At 54.1% G+C, this 19,418-nt stretch overlaps 1 protein-coding gene and 1 long non-coding RNA gene across 2 annotated transcripts; one reads left to right on the top strand and one right to left on the bottom strand.

Moving 5' to 3' along the window:
• Positions 1-38: 38 nt before the first annotated feature.
• Positions 39-16,739, top strand: LOC123381901. The gene is made up of 4 exons (XR_006589466.1): positions 39-938; positions 4,398-4,489; positions 11,146-11,233; positions 16,005-16,739. It is a non-coding gene; the product is annotated as an uncharacterized LOC123381901 (long non-coding RNA).
• On the bottom strand, positions 695-3,940 carry LOC102901427 (serine protease 33-like). Its single transcript, XM_006939893.4, has 5 exons — positions 3,811-3,940; positions 2,871-3,021; positions 2,530-2,789; positions 1,837-2,003; positions 695-1,211 (listed from the first exon to the last, which is right to left on the bottom strand). Exons 1-5 carry the CDS (start codon positions 3,842-3,844, stop codon positions 990-992), a joined length of 834 nt encoding a protein of 277 aa, XP_006939955.2. The 5' UTR covers positions 3,845-3,940; the 3' UTR covers positions 695-989.
• Positions 16,740-19,418: the final 2,679 nt, after the last annotated feature.

Raw genomic sequence — 19,418 nt, 5'->3', positions numbered from 1 at the left:
CCACCCCTCTCCGGGGGAGCCGGGACCGTCCACGCAGGCTGGGCGGGAGCGTGGGCCCGTTGTGTAGAATCCAGCCCCGCCGTCCGATCCGGTTACACCCGCAGGGAGTGTGTATCCACTCGGCCTCGGCGCTGCCCGCCCCGAAGCGCAGAGGCCCGCCCTGACTCAGGCGGGCCAGGAGCCAAGTGGTGCAGATGCTCTCCGCCACGAGATGTCGCTGTGGCGCTACCTGGAGGATGGCGGCCAGGGCGTGCGGAGGAGGGATCCTGATGCGCGACCACCGCGTGTCGCGTGTCGCAGGCAACGCTCGAAGGCCGCGAGTCAGACGAGGCTCGGGGCCGCCCGGGTTCTGGAGAGTCTCCAGCTGGGGCCCAGCAGCGCCCAGCGTCAGGTCAAGGGGATGCCCCTTTGGGGCTTTTGAGGTCCTCGCCCCCCCCAAGAAGTTGTGTAAACAAACTTGGGAGGGACCTCCAGAAAACTTTAGTCCAAGCCAAGGCTCCTCAATGTGAAGGGGGGAAACTGAGGGCCACGGAGGGGCAGCACCTGGCATCCCAGTCATCTGGCCGTAGGGGGAAGAGTGAGCCAGAACCCATGGCTCTGCCTGGTTACTGTTCAAATAACAGTGACTCCCTGGCCGTCCTGCGTAGGTCATGGTTTCTGTTAACACAGCAATCCGATCCTTCTTAGCACCCACTGTGGTTTGTATTTGCACATTTATTACTGTCATGACTCGGGCTATTGCTTGCCTCCCCTCCTCTAGACAAGCCCGCCTGTTGCCTGAGACCAGGGGCCCCGTTGATCCTGTGTCTTGGTTGCCTGGCACATAGGAAACACTGGTAACATTGTTGGACGAAGGAATAATTGTGAATACATCTCAATTACTCAAAGAGGAAGCAGATCCAGAGAGGGGAGTTTGCTGGGAACAGTCACAGCGGCAGGTAAGTAGCCGGATCAGGGTTCAAACCCAGGACTTCACAGGCTAAAGATCCTCACTGCCTCCTCTGTCTGGTCCCAGGCCGGGCCCAAGGACGCTTCTTGGCCAGGGTGGGAAAAGTGGCATTAGAGACCTTATCTCTGATCCAGGAAATGAAGGGATGCACAGGCCTGTAGACTTCTGGGAGGCCAGGCCCCCAGCAGGGACCCCAGGTGATCACCCCCTGTAGCAGCCAGCTGTTAGCTTGGAAGCAGACCAGGGGGCTCCCATCAGACACCTGTGCGGGAGAGGGAAGGAGGGGTCAAAGCCAGCAGGGACCCACTGACCACTCCCTGAGAGGCGAGCAGAGATACCTGATTAAGGGAGGGGCCGGGGGCGGGGGCAGCCAGGGTTCCCACCTCTGACAGGAGATGCTGACGCTGGGGAGGCCAGATGGTTGGGGGCCCCAGTGCAACACACAGAGCTCAGAGCTCGGGTGGACTTGGTCATCCCCCCTCCCCCCATCGCTCACACCCTCTTGCCAGTTAAAATGCTTTCTCCCACAAATTCTACCACTCTTGCCTGACCCTTTCCTCCTTGTGGCTTTTGAGGCTCCGTATTACACAAAAGTCAGTTTTTAACAAAACGTTTATGTTTTGTCAGATAACCAGGGGCTTTCCAGCGGTTCAAAACCTGGCTATGTCAAAGGCTGCCCCACATTCAAGCAGGACCTAAAGGGGAAGTCTCCCCAGGGGGTGGGAAGCCCCTAATCAGGGGTGCACATTAGCTGCTTGCCTGGGTGTTATGGAATAGGAGACCCTGGGAGGATGGCCAGCCTGGCTCTACCGAGTCTAGAGGCATTAGGAGGGGCTGTAGGGGAGGGCACGTCTCGGGGCCTGCTTGGGCCCAGCTCGAATCCTTACCACCAGTTCAGAGGGGCCGGTGGGGGGCTTGGTGCACTGGGAGCCCTCAGGCAGGCTGGCCTCCGGGTCAGGACAGTCAGGGTGGAGGCGAAAGGCATCTTTGCAGGTGTGGATATGCAGTGGTCTCAGCGGGACACTGTGCAGCTCTCGGGGTGGGATGTAGGGATCTGTTGGGGGCGGGGGAGGGTGGGGGAGGGCTGCGATGGGTGGACCCTCAGCCAGGACTGATATCCGGCAGGTTTGCACCAGCCCTGCCCTGCCGGTTGGCACACCACAGAGTTTCCCTCCCTGCCCCAAGCCTCCCTGCCCTGAACCCAGTCCTGAGCTTCCAGTCCTCCCTGACGCTCCTCACCTCCACCTCCCTCTGCTATGGCTGCATCCTCCCCTGCATTCTCACGGTGCTCCCAGGGAAGCTTTAAGCCTGGGGAGGAGGCCAGGAGCGTGCCCAGGGCCAGCCTTTGGGGCTGGGAGCTGACTCAGGCATAGTGGAGCGTCCCCGTTCACCCTCTCCCCTGCATGCTGGCATCTTTGGTGCTGACCATTGGCTGGCCAGAGCCAGGCTGTTCTCCGGGCTGGGGGACTGTGGGGATTAGTGCCCCCACAGGTGCCCCAATCTCCACCTTGGCTGTCTGCCTCGCCCAGTCCAGCGCCCCCTGCTGCCCTCAACCATCCCAGGCACCTCTCCCATCCTACCGATATCAGCCTCAAACCCTTGGGCCCAGCAGAGCAGCCGCGGGAGGAAAGGTTGGGGCCGGGTGGCCAGAGGGACCGGCTGCACGGCGCTGCTGAGAGGTGGTGGCCTTGCCAGTCGAGCCAGGGCCAGGCCACCGGACGCAGAGCCCTCACTCCCTCCTGGGGACGGGAGCAGCTCCTCCACACGGGAAATGCTCTTGCAACTGTCCAGCACCAGGCGGTCTGGGCCCAGGGTCACTCTGAACTGGGACCGAGGCCCGCTGTAGAGATCAGGAGGTAGTGAGCCTGGGGGCCTCCCCTCTGGAGCCCCTCTCTACCACCCTCCCGGGCCCTGCGCCCACCTGCCAAAGCAGCTGGCTCCTGCGAGCACCCACTCTTGGGAGATGAGGGCCCCCTCGCAGCGGTAACGGGCATCCAGGAAGATGCTTGCCTGCCAAGGCCACGCGGCCGGGCCCTTCCTGCTGTTGGCCTCTGCCGGCCTGATTCCCGCACCTCAGGAAATGAGGCCTCACAGCTCTGCTCCGGGACCCCCACACCCGGGGGGGGGGGTCTGGCGTTCATTTCTTTCCTGTCTGACCCGCCGCCTTTCCATCCAGGCCCCTGCTAACCTCTGCAGCTCCAGATCCGACCTCTCGCCCCCCTCCCGCCCGAGGCCAGGCTGCCTGTGATGCGATCCTGTGTGAGCTGGAGAAAGCTACCTAACCTCTCAGGGTCTCAGTTTCCTAGTTCCACCCCGAGGGGTCTTGTGAGGATTAGAGGGAGTAATGTAGGTCAGAGACTGAGCCCATCATCTCCGCCCTGCCCACCGAGAGAACTCCTATTCAGCCTTCAAAGCCCACTTTTGTGAAGTCTTCTTTGCATGCCTGTCCCCAGCCCCTCCCCATCTTCCCTGTGGGGAAGATTGCCTCACCTTCCTGCCCAGAAGCTCAGTGTAGGTGGGTATCCAGCTCTGCTTGCTTTTCTCTCAAGATGGGGAGCTCACTCATTGCTAAGGCAGCTGGGCCTCATTTAGGTGCCTTCACCCTGTCCATGTGGTTTGACCCTCAGGATCTTCAAAGGTCAGGCCCCATCCACATGGAGCTCCTCCCTGGAGGCTACACACCCCCCACTGCCTGTCACCATGTCTGTCCTGCACCCGAGTTCCTGTTACTCGAACCCAAGTCTGGGTCGGCAGTTTTAAGAGAACCTGGACTCTCAGCCCTCCAGGGATGGGTGCCCCCCTGCCTGCGGAGGCCACCTCCTTCACCCTCTATCCCCAGCCCCCTTCCCGCAGCCTCTTACCAGACAGGAGCAGCAGCACCGGGAACATTTGCATAGCGGGCCCCGGGTCTCGTCCCCACCGGGTCTGGCCTCCTCCCCGCCAGCCCAGGACATTTAATGTCTCCGGCGTCCCCTCCCCACCACCCACACAAGGCCCACGTCACCAGGCAAGGGGGAACTGGCCTGGGAAAGAGGAAGTGGCCATGGCAGGACTGGCAGGGGGCGGGCATCCTGGCGACAGACCTAGGCCCATCCTGGTGACCGCAGCAGGGACTCACATCCCGCCCTGCCTCCGGTCTCAGGTGACAGGTGGAGAGGGCAGCTGGCCCGAACCCACAGCAGTACTGATAATCCCAACCCCCCCTCTGTTGATGCCCCAGCGAGCTCTGGGGCGCCCACACCGAGGGTTCCCCACAGCAACTCCACGAGAGCCGTCCTGCCACCTGCCAGTCCCTGTTACAGATGGGGAAGTCGAGGCTCGGAGACGTGAAGTGATTTGCCAAGATCAATATTGGAAGCAGAGTTGGATTCAAACCAGAGTCTGCGCGACTCCAGATCACCACATCCTTCCCTCTCACAGCTCTTCTCGGTCTTTCTTCCTGGCTCAGGCGCTCGGCTCTTCACGCCAAGAATGCTTGTGGGCTCCCCGCCAGATGTAGCACAGGCCAGACCACAGCTGAATCCCCCAGGCAATGCAAAGGTAGGCCCTTTGTGGCGCGTCACGCCCCTCTGGCCCCTCCTGCGGCTGTCCCCCTGCCCCCCGGCCCCCCAGCCTCACGGTGCTGGACGCCTGCATGCACACCGCCTTCTTACAAATCGTATGTATTTGTTTTCGCTGAGGTGGAACTCACATAACCATTCTTTAAGTTACAATTCAGTGTACCCCAGTGTCTTTGCACATGCTCTTTTCTTCAAGCCTGGAATATCCCTTCCGCCTTTGCTGCCTGAAAGCTCCTTACTGAACTTCAAGATCCAGATCAATGTCCCCTCCTTCAGCCTGCCTTTCTTCTGTCCCCCTGCCCCATGTTGGTCTAGGGACTTTCTCTGGACCTCTCAGTCCCCCAGTCACAGCCCCACCCCGAAAAGGCTGCGGTCTGACCCGGACTCCCAGACCATGCTGAGAACTCTTGTGAGTGCCCGTGGAGAGAGGGCACATTGGAGCCACTTACTAATTGCTTGTGGAATGACTGCATGAGCGAGTGAATGGGTGGGAATCTTTGGGGGACACTGGAGGGGGTAGGGCTGGAGCCTTAAGGTTCCAGCTGCAGGGGGGAGGTGTAGATTCAGGGAGGGGGAGAAGAAGACTCGGGGACCCCAATCTCCAGCAGCATGACAGAATAATCGGGTCTGGGGCAGAGCCCGACATAGAACAAAGGCCCTCAGTTTCCGTCTCCAGCCTGTCTCCGCTTTTCAGTGTGACCCCGGGCAAGTCATTGCCTTACTCAGGATCTCAGTGTTTGCATTAGTAAGAGAGGGGCAATGCCTGGACCAGCTCGTTCTCCTGTTGAGTCATGGGAAGGGCTGGGGGGGGGGCTTCCTGGCCCCTCCAAATCAACCTCCGCGACTGGGGCATGCCCTCTTAACCCCTGATGTTCAAGGGAGGAAGTGCGCGGAGTGGCTGCTTCCGGAGTTAGCCAGCAGAGGGAGCTGTGGAGAAATGGGTCACACAGTCTTGGGTTCTAATCCAGACCCTGCCCCTTAGTAGCTGTGTGAACCTGGGCTGGGTGCTTAAGTTTTCTGAGCCTCAGCTTTCCAGGCACACCTGTCTAGTGGGGCTCAGTAAATGGTAGCAAGGGTCCCCACTGTGAGGATGGGGATGTGATTGGAGTCCAGGTCGCTGGTAGACAAATGGAATTGCTGGCCAAATTCTGGAAAACACTGTACGTCTTTTTTTTTTTTAATATTTATTTATTTATTTATTTTTTAATTTATTTTTGGGACAGAGAGAGACAGAGCATGAACGGGGGAGGGGCAGAGAGAGAGGGAGACACAGAATCGGAAACAGGCTCCAGGCTCCGAGCCATCAGCCCAGAGCCCGACGCGGGGCTCGAACTCACGGACCACGAGATCACGAGATCGTGACCTGGCTGAAGTCGGACGCTTAACCGACTGCGCCACCCAGGCGCCCCAGTATATATTTATTTATTTTTAAGAGAGAAAGAGAGAGAGAGAGACAGAGAGACAAAGCGTGAGCAGGGATGGGGCAGGGAGAGAGGGAGACACAGAATGCGAAGCAGGCTCCAGGCTCTGAGCTGTCAGCACAGAGCCTGATGCGGGGCTTGAACTCACAAACTGCGAGATTGTGACCCGAGCTGAAGTCAGATGCTTAACCGACTGAGCCACCCTGACGTCCCAAAACACTGTAAGTCTTTAAAAACCATTCATCTTTGGGGTGCCTGGGTGGCGCCTCTCTGTCTCAAAGATAAATAAACATTAAAAAAATGTTTAAAAACACATTCGTCTTTAGGGGCGCCCGGATGGCTCAGTCGGTTGAGCGTCCCCCTCTTGATCTCAGCTCAGGTCTTGATCTCGGGGTCGTGAGTTCAAGCCCTGCGTTGGGCTCCACAAATGGGCATGAAGCCTACTTAAACAGAAAACCATTCATCTTTAATCCGGAGGAAATAAACACGTCGGCCGAAGCCAGGCAAGTTACATGAAGCATGTTCACATGTTGGGCACATGACACGTAGGCCACATGTAACAGAAAACTCATTTGGGGCTTACATACATGGAGGTCATTTGTCTCAAACATACAGTCCAGAACTGACAGGGCGGCTCGGCTATGCCGTCGGGGACCCAGGCTCCTTCTATCTTCCTGCTCCACTTTCTTAACATGTGGCTTTTGTCCTCATAACCACAAGGTGGCTGATTCCACTTCGTTCCGGCGAGACTTTGTGTAGGATGTGACATCCCATACAAACCACTGATTGGAGGAGGGCTTTCGGACACAACCCATTAGCCAGAACTACTTGACAGGGCATGTCTAGCTGCAAGGGAGTCTGGGAGCTTGAGCGTTTTTCTGTCCGGGCTGCCCAGGATAGGACAGCCAGGGACAGGGCAGTTAGAATGAGCGTCGCATTAGCCAATTCTTCGATCCCAGGGTTGCTTCTGTTGATCTTAAGCGTGTCTCCACATCTAGCTTTTGTTGTCCTCCGTTGAGAGACACGGCTGCCAGAAGTATTTCTTTGCTTCGGGAGAACATGACCGTGTGGGCATGGAAATAAGGGAGTAACGGATCAAGCTTTGCCTCAGGCAGTTGTTGTGGATGGGGTGGTATTTGGGACACGGACTAACTCTTGTGGCGTGGGCACCCACTGATGCAATCAGATGCCCAGTAGCTCAGAACATGCTCGACCAATCCGCGTGGACACCTGTTGATGGGCCGGACTGCCTCACGCCGGCAGAATGCCGGCCCCCGCGGTAGGTGTTTCGATCCACGATTGCCTCAACTTCCACAGCTGGAAAATCCTGTCCCATTGGGTGAATTTTCAGATGACACTAGGTCGGTCAAAGGAAGCCTTGTGGCTCTTGACGTGTAATCCCTGGCCTGTGGGTCATGGGTGGGTCAGGGGGCATGGGTGGGTCAGGGTCATGGGTGGGTCAGGGGGCATGGGTGGGTTGGGGGTCAGGGGTGGGTCAGGGGTGGCATGCCCGTGGCCTGACTGGCTTGTGGGAGGGGGTGCAGGTGCCGGTTGCTCCTCATGATCCTTCCCTGCCTCCCCGGAGTTCCAGCCCAGGAGGGAGATGGGTGGTGAAGGGAAGGGAGAGAGGTGATCTCCCCAGGAGATGGTGGGGACGCTCTCTGGCGAGAGAGGCTGCTGCGGACTTAGAGAATCTAGGATGATTTCTTATTTTTTAAAGTTTATTTTGAGAGAGAGGGAGAGAGCGAGAGCGAGAGAGAGAGAGAGAGAGTGCACATGCACGCACCAGCAGGGGAGGGGCAGAGCCAGAGAGAGAGAATGTCAAGGAGGCTCAGTGCTGTCGGTGCAGAGCCCGACACGGGGCTCTATCCCACGAACCGTGAGATTATGACCTGAGCTGAAATCAAGAGTTGGACGCTCAACTGACTGAGCCCCCCAGGCACCCCTAGTATGGTGTTATTTATTTATTTATATTTGTTTATTTAATTCATATAGGAATCGAATTTAGTGGTTTTTGTTTTCAGGGATAGAATTTAGTGACTCGTCGCTTACATATAATACTCAGCGCTCATCCCAGCAAGTGCCCTCCTTAATCCCCCTCACCCCTTTAGCCCTTCCCCCCACCCAACACCCCTCCAGCAACCCTCAGTTTGTTCTCTGTATTTAAGAGTCTCCTGTGGTTTGCCTCCCTCTCTGTTTTTATCTTATTTTTGCTTCCCTTCCCTCGTGTTCATTTTTTTGGTGTCTTCAATTCCACATATGCGTGAAGTCATGATATCTGTCTTTCTCTGACTGATTTCGCTTCACGTGATACCCTCTGGTTCCATCCATGTAGTTGCAAATGGCAAGATTTCATTCTTTTTCATCACCGAGTAATACTCCATCGTATGTATATACCACATCTTCCTTATCCATTCATCAGTCAATGGACATTTGGGCTCTTTCCATGCTTCGGCTATTGTAGATAGTGCTGCTATAAACTTTGGGGTGCATGTGACCCTTCAAATTAGCATTTTTGTATCCTTTGGATAAATACCTAGTAGTGCAATTGCTGGGTCGTAGGGTACTTCTATTTTTAATGTTTTGAGGAACCTCCATACTATTTTCCAGAGTGGCTGCACCAGTTTGCATTCCCAGATGTCACTTTAAAAAAAAAAACTTTCTTATTGTTTATTTATTTTTGAGAGAGAGACAGAGTTCGAGAGGGGAAGGGGCAGAGAGAGAGGGAGACACGGACCCGAAGCAGGCTCCAGGCTCCGAGCTGTCAGCACAGAGCCCTATGCAGGGCTTGAACTCATGAAATGCGAGATCATGACCCGAGCTGAAATCGGACGTTTAACCGACTGAGCCCTCCAGGCGCCCTCCCCCACCAGATGTCACTTTTAAATGGACCGAAGTCACCCAGGCTGGGAAAAGGGACAACAGAAGGATGATTTTTTTTTAAGTGTCCCAGATGACAAATCCACGTAAGTGTCTCCATGTGGTGCTTGAGAAGAATCCAAGTGGAGATTACATTGTTTAAGTGACTTCCTCTACTTGATGAAAATTCGTGATTTCAAAACATGCTGTCATAGGGGTGCCTGGGTGGTTCAGTCGGTTGACTGTCTGACTCTTGACTTTGGCTCAGGTTATGATCTCACCATTTATGGGTTTGAGCCCTGCATGAGGCTCTGCACCGACAGTATGGAGCCTGCTTGGGATTTCTCTCTCTCTCTCTCTCTCTCTCTCTCTCTCTCTCTCTGCCCCTCCCCTGCTCACTTGCTCTCTCTCTAAAGAAGCAAACTTTAAAAAAATAAAATAAAACAACATTGTCTAAAAAAATGCTGCTGTGGGGGCATCTGGCTAGCTCTGTTGGTGGAACGTGCAACTTTCGATCTTGGGGTTTTGAGTTCAAGCCATTGGGTGTAGAGATTACTTAAAAATAAAATCTTTAGGGATGCTTGGGTGGCTCAGTTGGTTGGGCCTCCGACTTCGGCTCAGGTCATGATCTCACTGTCCGTGGGTTCGAGCCCCACGTCGGGCTCTGTGCTGTCAGCTCAGAGCCTGGAGCCTGCTTCGGATTCTGTGTCTTCTTCTCTTTCTGCCCCTCCCCTGCTCATCTGACGGTTCTAGAGTGTTTCTTCCTCATAGCTATGAAATGTTTCCCCTCTGAGAAATGGTGGGGTGGATGGGGTTCCTGGTGCCACATTTTTGGGGTGGTAGATATTGCAAAGTGCTTTCCCATCCGTTCAGCTGCATGGCCCCCCACAATAGCTGCAGAGGTGGAAGGTAACAGCTCCCCCACGGGGGACGAAGCCAAGAGGCTCAGAGCTGGACGGGACCTCTCTAAATTGCACAGCAAGGTGGTAGTGGGCGGGGCTAGAATCCAGGTCTGCTTCTGGCTGGCTCCTGCAGGGGCGTGGCCTCGGTGGGGGGTGGGGGTAGAAGGAATGAACACCGAGACGAGTAAACGGATGTTCACAACAGTGTGAGGCAGGGATAAGTGCTAGGAGGAAGAAATAAAACAGTGCAAAGGACTGGAGAGTGATGGGGGTTATTGTAGGTGGGTGCCCAGGGAAGACCTCTTAGAGGAGGAAAGTTTGAGCAAAATCCCAAGAGAAGTGAAGGGGTGAGTCACGCGAGGACCTGGGGTTGAGCACTTCCAGAAGAAGCCCAGTCAGTGCAAAGGTCCGGAGGTGGAGTTTGCTGGAGGAACAGAGAGGCAGGCTGGAGCCCGCTCGCACTGACTTGCACTGACTCACAAAGACAGCTGTGCCCAACTTTGCCTTCGGTGATGTCACATCGGTAGCTTGAACTCAGCCACAGAGGGAGCATTTACACCACAGAAATCGGTAAATGCTAAACTCGGGGCTTTTGAGTTTTTATATTTGATTGTTTTTCGGAGAGCCACCCTCAGCAGCCCGGCACTGGGGGCAGGAGATGGGTTTGGAGAGCTCACCAGGGCCTCACGGCAGTGGAGGTTTTTGAGCCAAGGAGGGATGTGAAGTGACTTGGGTTTTAACAGAGTTTCCGGCCACCATGTGGGGAAGAGACCATGGGCCTCGGGGGTCAGGGGGTCTGGGAGGCCAGTGAGGGGGCAGATGTGAATCCAGAAAGGATTGCCAGATTTAGCAAATGAAAATACACAACCGCCGGCCTCAGGGAAGCTGATCCCTACACCTCCCTTCCGTTCTTCACGAGTGGGGCGTGCGGGGCCAGGCGAGGGACTTGACCTATGGGAGCAGGAAGCTACTGCAGGGACACAATCTGATCTGTGTTTCCCAAAACCTCTCTCTGGCTGCTGTGCAGAGACTAGGGTCCAGGAGCAGGAGAGGGAGCCCAGGGGACAATGCAACAGGAAATGATGGTGGCCGGGACTAGGCCGTGAGCCGGGAGGATGGCGCTTCTCCAACTCGGGCTCCCCTAGTCACTCTGCTCCAGCTCCAGGGACACTCCTGCCTCAGGGCCTTTGCACCTGCTGTTCCCTCTGCCTGGACTGTTCTCCCATCAAATCTCCACAGGGGATTCCTTCCTCTCCCCCTTCAAATCCTTGCTGCAATGTCACTATCTCTGTCCGGCCTTCCCTGACCATCCTGTTTACAATAACACCCCCCTCCCTGCCCCCCGCCCCCACATTACTTCCTACTGCTGCCCCCTGCTTTATTTTTCCGCATGGTGCTTATCACCTTCTAAGACCAGTGTAATTGAGTTGATTTGTTCTCCTGCTCTCTTTCAGCCAAAATCTGAATTCCTCAAGGGCAGAGACTTCTGTCTGTCTCACTCACGGCCAAATCCCCAGAACCAGGAACAGCCTCTGGCACACGGTAGGTGCTCCACACCATTGAGTCAGTGACTGGATGTTCACATTTGGGCCTGTTGGAGGTTGTAGATTGGAGGCGTAGATCGGGGGCGGGGGGCGACTCCCAGGTGCCTGCCCTGGATGGAGGTGCCGTTTGCTGAGATGAGGGGCCTCAGGGTGGGGAGCTGGTGAGCGTGGTATTAGTCACAGGAATTGGAGGGCTTGTGGGGGGTCCGCGGGGAGATGTCTGGGGAGCACTGGCTGTCGGGACCTGGAGCTTGGGGAGAGGGCCGGGCTGGAGCAGGGTTGAAAGCGGTCCGTGCAAAGCTCAGGGAGGAACAGAGCGAGGAGGGGACAGGGGCCGGGCCAAGCCCCAAGATACAAACATTCCAGAGAAGGGCAGAAGACCTGGGGGGGGGGGGGATCAGGAGAGGCAGGGTGCCATGAGGTTGATGTCCCCGATGACATTCATCCGGGGCCAGTCTCCCTCGCAGACCTGGGATCTTTGCGAGGACAGAGCAGATGCAGTTCTCCAGCCCACAGCCAGGGTAATCGCGGGCAGGCCTCAGGAATGTTCTGGGTTGGGTAAGATTGGTGCAGTGTGTTCGCCCAGCTACTGGGTTCTCCGGGGACCACGATGGATTGCAGCACCAAGGGCGGAGCTCCAGACTCTGTGACAGATGTGATGCCATCTCCCCCCACCCCCCGCATCCCCGCCCAGGTCCCCCGGTCAGCCGGGGTGGGCCGAGTGAGGGAAGCAGGGGTGAAGAGGGGAGCCGAGAAACCACAAATGACCTCAAGCTGGAGCCGTCTAGCCATGAGGTCAGCCCACCCAGCCATCCAGGCTTTTGGAAGTCAAGGACAGCAACTTCCTGGCAGGCTCCTGGCTCTCCCTTCCACCCAAACCGCAATCAACTCGCAGGCTGGCCTGGGGGCAGTCCCTTCTCCTGCGGGGGGAAGGGGGACAGGGAGTGCTGGCATTCAAACCCCCCCCCCCCCGGCCACACTGAGGTCCAGCGCGGTCACATCCCGTGTCCTGCTTGCTGGGCCCCCAGCAGCGGCTCCCCCACGTCCCCTCCCTGTTCCCCGAGTCTGGGAGTTTACAAGCCTCTCTGACTTAGGCACTGACACTTCCGGGCAGAAATCGCTCCTTCCTATTTGCCTCATGACCTTTGGAGTGGAGGCAGCCTGTCCTGGCCACCGTGTGCTGAGGCAAAAACAGACAAAGTACAAGCACCAGAAGAAGGAAGGGGTGTGTGTGTGTGTGTATATATGTGTGTGTGTGTGTGTCTTTGCATGCGTGTGCAAGCCCCCGTGTGTGTTTCCGAATGTGCATCCCAGTAGCTTGCATCTCCATGCGTACATGTCCCCGTGTGTGTATTGTTCTCGTGTGTACGCGTGAGCCTATGTGAGCCTCTGTGCGTGTGAACGTGTAGGAGCGTGTCCCTGTACTCTTGTGCGTGCGAGTGTGTACGTAGCAGGGTCCCTGTACTTTGTGAGTCCCTCCCTGTGTGGGTATGAGCACGTCTGTGTTTCTGTGACCCTGTGTGGCCCGTGGGGCTTGGCAATGCTGGGTGGAGATGGGAGGGGCCGGCCAGACTGCCAGCCGACACCTGCCTCACGCCCAGCCCTGCTTGTCACCTGCGAGACAGTAGGCGACGGGCCATGTGAGACCTCGTGACCTGTCACCACTGGGACAGAGCAGGGGGGTCCCAAAGGCTGGGAGAGATGAGGAGGGTGGTTGTGCCAGGGAGACTGTGGACCGCGAGTCGGGGAACCTAGGCCCCCACCCGGGCCGCCAGCCCTCAGCATCCTCTAGAAGACGCCTATCTTGGTCTTGGGCACTAGGGCACCTCCCACCTGCCCTCGTGACCGGTAGATCTGGCTTTTCCCCGTTTACCTGCGAGCCCCCCACTCGGTATCTGCTCTCCATTTCTTCCTTCCTTTTTTTTTTTTTTTTTTATTTCATTTGTATCTCTTTTTACTATTTATTTATTTATATTTATTTTTGAGAGACAGAATGTGAGCAGGGAAGGGGCAGAGAGAGGGAGACACAGAATCTGAAGCAGGCTCCAGGCTCCGAGCTGTCTGCAGAGAGCCCGGTGCGGGGCTCAAACCCACGAGCTATGAGATCATGACCTGAGCTGAAGCTGGACGCCCAACTGACTGAGCCACCCGGGTTCCCCTCCACTTCTTCCTTTCTAACGTACCCCAATTTGTGGGGAAGCAACGTGCCGCCTATGTAAGCACTTGACTTCTGAGCCTCCCTTGCAGCTAGGGATGGCCTAGGACATGGTTCTAAGATGTATGCACCTGTCTGTGACCAGGAAGGGGTTTACTCTTGTTGACGACAGGGGACACACGGCGTGCCAGGTCCTTCTCTTTTATTCTGCCTGGAACATGAATGTGATGGCGGGATCCCAGGAGCTGTCTTGCAGTCATGAGTTAAGAGAAGGAGACTGTCATGAGTATAACGGCAAAGTGGAAAGACACTTTGACAACTAAACCAAGGTCAACAAAGTGCTTTGGATTTCTCCCAATGAAAGAAAAAGACACCTTCAAGTGCATAAGCCATGTTGGTGGTTTTCTGTTGCTGGCAGCCCAATGCAATCTTAACCGATCATTCCAGGTTGAGGGCTGGGAGGACAGGATGCCCGGCACTCCCCACGGCCCGCGGTGGGCCCTGCCTCCCTCCTCAGGGACCTTCCCGCCTCCAGCCACTGCCATTAACACCGGGATCCGTGTTCAGATCGGGCCTGGAATCAGTTATCATTTAGACCGACTCTCCATTTCCAGTCTTGGAGAGGCTTCCTGCTGAGTGACAGGAGAATAGGTTGCTACCCTGGTGACAAAGAAGGGACTGAGGTTCAGAGAGGGCTGGGGCTTGCCACGAGTCACCAGCTGAGGAGATGACAACTTGGTCCCTAATTCTGGTGAGTTCTATGGGCCCCTACAGGGAGTTCTTATTCCCACCTCCCCTCGCCCACCTGCCTCACGGGGGCCTGAAATGCCCCCATGGAGAACAGGCAGTGTCCTTTGCAGGTTCATCCACTGAACTGCCCCCTTCTTGGGAGGGGGCGTTCTGTCTATGGTGTCCTCAGGGCACCCTCCCCGGTGGGTGGCACTGGACCCAGGAGGGCTTGCTGAAGAAAGCAGGGAAGGAGAGAGTGGAGGGGACCCAGCAGACTGACAGTCGCCTCCCCTCAGAAGAGGGGGCCCCGGGAGCAGCTTCCGTTGGCCCCTGTAAACGTGGGTGTGAGCCGTGGCCGGGCCACGTGGGCTTTCTCCACTGGATGCCCCCGCCACTCACTGGGTGACTGAACCAGATTACTCACAGCTGCCTGCCTTAGTCAGAGAGGCGTGTCCGTCTGTAAAGAATGGGAACCGGGTACATGGAGTCCCGGACGCGGACACAGTCCCCCACCGAACCCCTCATCCCCGTGCTTTGTGGCCTTGGGTCGCTTTCTCTCCTGAGCTGAGCTTAGACGTAAACTGTGACGATGACTCCGTCTGGAAGGAGAAGGCGAAGACAGAAGTGGTTACATACCTAAGATGCTGCTCAAATGTCCCCGGGCTTAAGGAGGAGTCCGTGTGGGTAACGATGGCTGGTCTAGTGCCTCTGAAATGCCAGGCGCCTGCCTGGCTGTCACTTCCTAAGTCCGTAAAACCACTCAGCCAGAGAGGTCTGAACATCTCCACTGCACAGATGAGGGCATGGAGGTCAGGGCTGTCCAGTCCTGGCTTCCCCACAGCCTCTGCCCACCTCTCTGGCCCCCTTCTCTCCTCCATTCTCTGGGCCCCTTGGCCCAGCCGACACGTGCTTGTCCCTTGGGTCCCAACTTACACGTCCATCCTTGACTTCCTCAGCTGGATGAGAGGCTCCTCCCGGCTCCCCGGTGTCTCAGCACCCCTCACCTTGGCACTTAACACAGGGGACCGTGGCTGCCTGGGTGAGATGTGGTCTGCCCTGGGAGCAGGCTGGGGCCGTGACTCTAGTACACAGCACAGACAATAAAGAATGCCTTGGTCGTGATGTGGCAGGGTTGAAATCCAGGTGTTTCTGATCCCAAAGCGCATCTTCTTAAAGCTCTGGGACTGGATGGGGGCGCCTGGGTGGCTCAGTCGGTTAAGTGTCCGACTTCAGCTCAGGTCACGGTTTCGCGGTTCATGAGTTCGAGTCCCGCATCGGGCTCTGTGCTGACAGCTCGGAGCCTGGAGCCTGCCTCGGACCCTGTGTCTCCCTCTCTCTCTGTCCCTCCGCTGCTCACACTTTCTCTCTCAAGAAGGAGAAAAAAGAAACCCTGTTCTTTTGCTCATCCATAGGATGCAATTCCTCACCCATTCATGTTTTATCCAGAGATTGAAGCCCTTTGATCACGCGTTCAGGCTCCATTTCTGATTCTGGCTCTCTTGTTGTTTCCACAGCATCTGCAGTGGCCTCCTCTGCTGGTCTTAAACCTCCAATTTGTAAAAAAAAAAAAAAAAAAAAAAAATGCACTACCTATGAGATGCAATAGAGAGAGGGATACCCACACTCTCTCCCTGGGCTTAGCCTGCCCAATGAGAGCCCACTTTGAACCTTTCCTGGGACTGCTGACTACCCCCATTGCCGCAATGGGGGGCCCCTGGAGGTTGTTTGAAGGAGTCTGATGTTAGATGTTCCCAAAGTGATGAGGGTTAAGGTTCTGCAGCTCAGGAAGGCACTCAGGGCTTGGGTCAGAGATCATGTGATAACACAGGACCAAAGCATCCACCGCTGAGCTCATCGCCTAACCCCTGACCTGTTCCTCTTCCAGGGAGCCCATCTGGGGGACAGCATCTCCACTACCTGCCCAGAAACTCTGACATCTCCTGCACTTCTCTCTCTCCACACACCTGTTTCAGGGACGTTGCTCTGTATTCCCGCTGCCACTACCCAGTCCAGACCCCCATCATCACTGTCAACCTGGACTGTCACAATGACCTCCTCCTGGCCTCCAGTCTCTTTCTCGAGTATGCCCTCCATAGCGTTTGCCAAAATTATTTTTCTGAACCAGGAATTGTAAACCCAAATGCCCACGACGGTCGGACAGGAGACATGAGCCAAGAGAGTTGAGTTTGTGTGTCTAACGCACATGCTAGTCTTCATTCCCACAAAGATAACGTTTGTGTTACTGAAACCCAAGTTCGGTCGCTTGTCTCTTGAAAGCCAGTGCTCGAGAGATAGTGACGGTGGGAAAGGAAAGGCTGCTTATTCAGGAGGCCAGCAACCTGGGAAGATATGGCGGACCAATGTCCAAAGACCATCTCTGAAGTCTCCGAGCAGTGGATCTGGAAGAGGGAAGCACAGCGAAGTGTTGGGGGCTCAGCGTGCAGGGGAAACAGTGGTATTCTCGAAAGGACCTCAGGCAGACCTGCTGGTGTCAGGAAAGGCTATTTTCTTTTCTTTCCTTCTTCCTTCCTTCCTTTCCTTTCTTTCTTCCTTTTCTTTCTTTCCTTCCTTCCTTTTCTTTCCTTCCTTCTCTTTCGTTTCTTCTCTTCTTTCTTTTCCCTTCCTTCCTTCCTTCTTTTAAAATTTATTTATTTATTTTGAGAGACAGGGGGAGAAAGAGAACCCCATGCAGGCTCTGTGCTGTCAGTGCAGAGCCCCATGCGATGCTCAACCCCATGAACCAAGAGATTATGACCTGAGCAGAAATTAAGAATCGGATGCTCAACCAACTGAGCCACACGGGCACCCCAAGGCTAATTTCTAGTGCGGTCAAGCTTGATCTTCTAGGGACATCTGGGTCCTTGTTTCCCCAGGGTTAGTGTTCTGCTGAAATCTCAAAGAAGCTATAATTAGCCAAACCCCAGGCTAGCGGGCACGGGTCAGTGAATTTGCATTATGCAGCCTTTAGGCCACTTGGAACATTTTACTTGCTCTCCTGGGTTTTTTGTTTGTTTTGTTTTTTTGAGACACGTGTCCTCTCGGCCTCATTTGTTTGCCTGCTTTTAATACATGTAGAAAACAGTGGTGCGAGTAAAATGGTAAATAGCATCTGACACTTGGACCATGCTGGGGAGGGCATTAGGGAATGGTGGGGACTGTAATGAACTAGAGAGCCATGCCCTTCCAGTGGGGGTGGTTCTGCTCAGTTATAATCCATCATCGCCATGTGTACATGCGGGACTGATGTTGACAGGTCTGGTTTTCTGAAAGAAACCAGAGATCAGGATTTTTGTTAATGTTTTATTTTCGAGAGAGAGAGACAAAGCATGAGCTGGGGAGGGGGAGAGAGAAGAGAGTGGGAGACGCAGAAGGTGAAGCAGGCTCCAGACTTTGAGCTGTCAGCATAAAGCCTGACTTGCTGCTTGAACTCACAAACTGTGAGATCATGACCGGAGCCGAAGCCGGCCGCTTAGCAAACTGAGCCACCCAGGTGCCCCTCCCCATTTTTAACATAGGCAAGTAACTCCAAGCTTTAAAAAAGCCCTGTGTGAGTCATTCCCCCATCCTGCTGGCAAGTCAACATGGTACGATCTCCAAGGACAGAATTTTGACATTAATTATTAAAATTATAAGTGCCGTAGTCTGTAACTTGGCACCTGGACTTCTGGATATCCATCCAGCAGGTATACTGGCAACATGCAAAATGATGTGTTCAAGATAATTTATTTCAGGACTGTTTGCAACAGCAAAAAATCTGAGTGAATCTAAATGTCCACCTATAGGGTGCTAGTTAAAGAGATTACTTTTGTAAAGGGATACCATTTAGCTGTAAAAAATGAGATGGTTTCTTACATAGGACATCAACAGCACAAGGGACAAGAGACAAAAATAGGTAAGTTGGAATTCATCACAATTAAAAACTAAAAATTTTAAAAACCTTCGTGCTTTAAATTAAAAAAAAAATTTTTAACATGTATTCATTTTTGAGAGACAGAGAGAGACAGAGTGGAAGCGGGGGGTGGGGTAGAGAGAGAGGGAGACACAGAATCCAAAGCAGGCTCCAGGCTCTGAGCTGTCAGCACGTAGAGCTCAACGCGGGGTTCAAATCCACAAACCATGAGATCATGACCTGAGCCAAAGTCGGACGCTTAACCGACTGAGCCACCCAGGCGCCCCAAAACCTCTGTGCTTTTAAATGATACCATCAAGGAAGTGAAAAGGCAATCTCCAAAATATTTGTAAATTATATATCTGATAAGGAACTTATTTCCAGAATATATACAGAACTCTTACAATTCAGCAATACAAAGGGAAATAACACAATTAAAAACAAAGCATTTGAATAGACATTTTCCCCCCAAAAGACAAATGGCCCGTAAGCACATGAAAAGATGCTCAACATCGTTAGTCATTAGGGAAACGCAAATCAAAACCACAATGACGCACCATTTCACACCCACTAGGACGGGCTACTAAAAAAGGAGGGTGGAATTGACAAGTGTTGGTGAGGCTGTGGAGAAATGAGAACCTTCAAACTGCTGGTCAGTTTGTAACATGAACACAGCCACTGGGGAAAAGTTTGGCAGTTCCCCCCAAAAATTAAATGTGAAAGTTTGCCGTATGACCCAGCAAGCTCGCTCTAAGGTATCTACCCAAGAGAAATGAAAACACGTCCACACAAAAACTTGTACTTGAATGTTCAGAGCATCATTGTTACAATAGCCAAAAAGTGGAAACAAATGTCCACCAACTAATGAACAAAATGTAATCTATCCATACAATGTAATATATTTGGTCTTAAAAAGGAATGAACAAGACAGCGATGTCCACTCTCGCCACTGTTATTCAACATAGTATTGGAAGTCTTAGCCTCTGCAATCAGACAACACAAAGAAATAAAAGGCATCCAAATCGGCCAGGAGGAGGTCAAACTTTCACTCTTTGCAGATGACATGATACTCTATGGAAAACCCAAAAGATTCCACCCAAAAACTGCTAGAATTGATTCATGAATTCAGCAAAGTTGCAGGATATAAAATCAATGTACAGAAATCAGTTGCATTCCTATACACCAACAATGAAGCGACAGAAAGAGAAATCAAGGAATCGATCCCATTTACAGTTGCACAAAAAACCATAAAATACCTAGGAATAAATCTAACCAAAGAGGTGAAAAATCTATACACTGAAAACTATAGAAATCTTATGAAAGAAATTGAAGAAGACACAAAAAAATGGAAAAAGATTCTATGCTCCTGGATAGGAAGAACAAATATTGTTAAAATATCGATACTACCCA

The sequence above is a fragment of the Felis catus genome, chromosome E1 (assembly GCF_018350175.1).
Source record: "Felis catus isolate Fca126 chromosome E1, F.catus_Fca126_mat1.0, whole genome shotgun sequence".
NCBI lineage: Eukaryota > Metazoa > Chordata > Mammalia > Carnivora > Felidae > Felis > Felis catus.
This window is presented reverse-complemented; position numbering and strand designations above follow the sequence as displayed.

Excerpts from the sequence above, each read along its gene's own strand:
- LOC102901427 (XM_006939893.4), bottom strand. The coding sequence starts at position 3,844 with ATGCAAATGTTCCCGGTGCTGCTGCTCCTGTCTG. Across the intron at positions 2,790-2,870 it reads GGAGCCAGCTGCTTTGGCAG|CGGGCCTCGGTCCCAGTTCA; the intron begins GTGGGCGCAGGG and ends TGATCTCTACAG. Across the intron at positions 2,004-2,529 it reads AGGGTTTGAGGCTGATATCG|ATCCCTACATCCCACCCCGA; the intron begins GTAGGATGGGAG and ends CGCCCCCAACAG.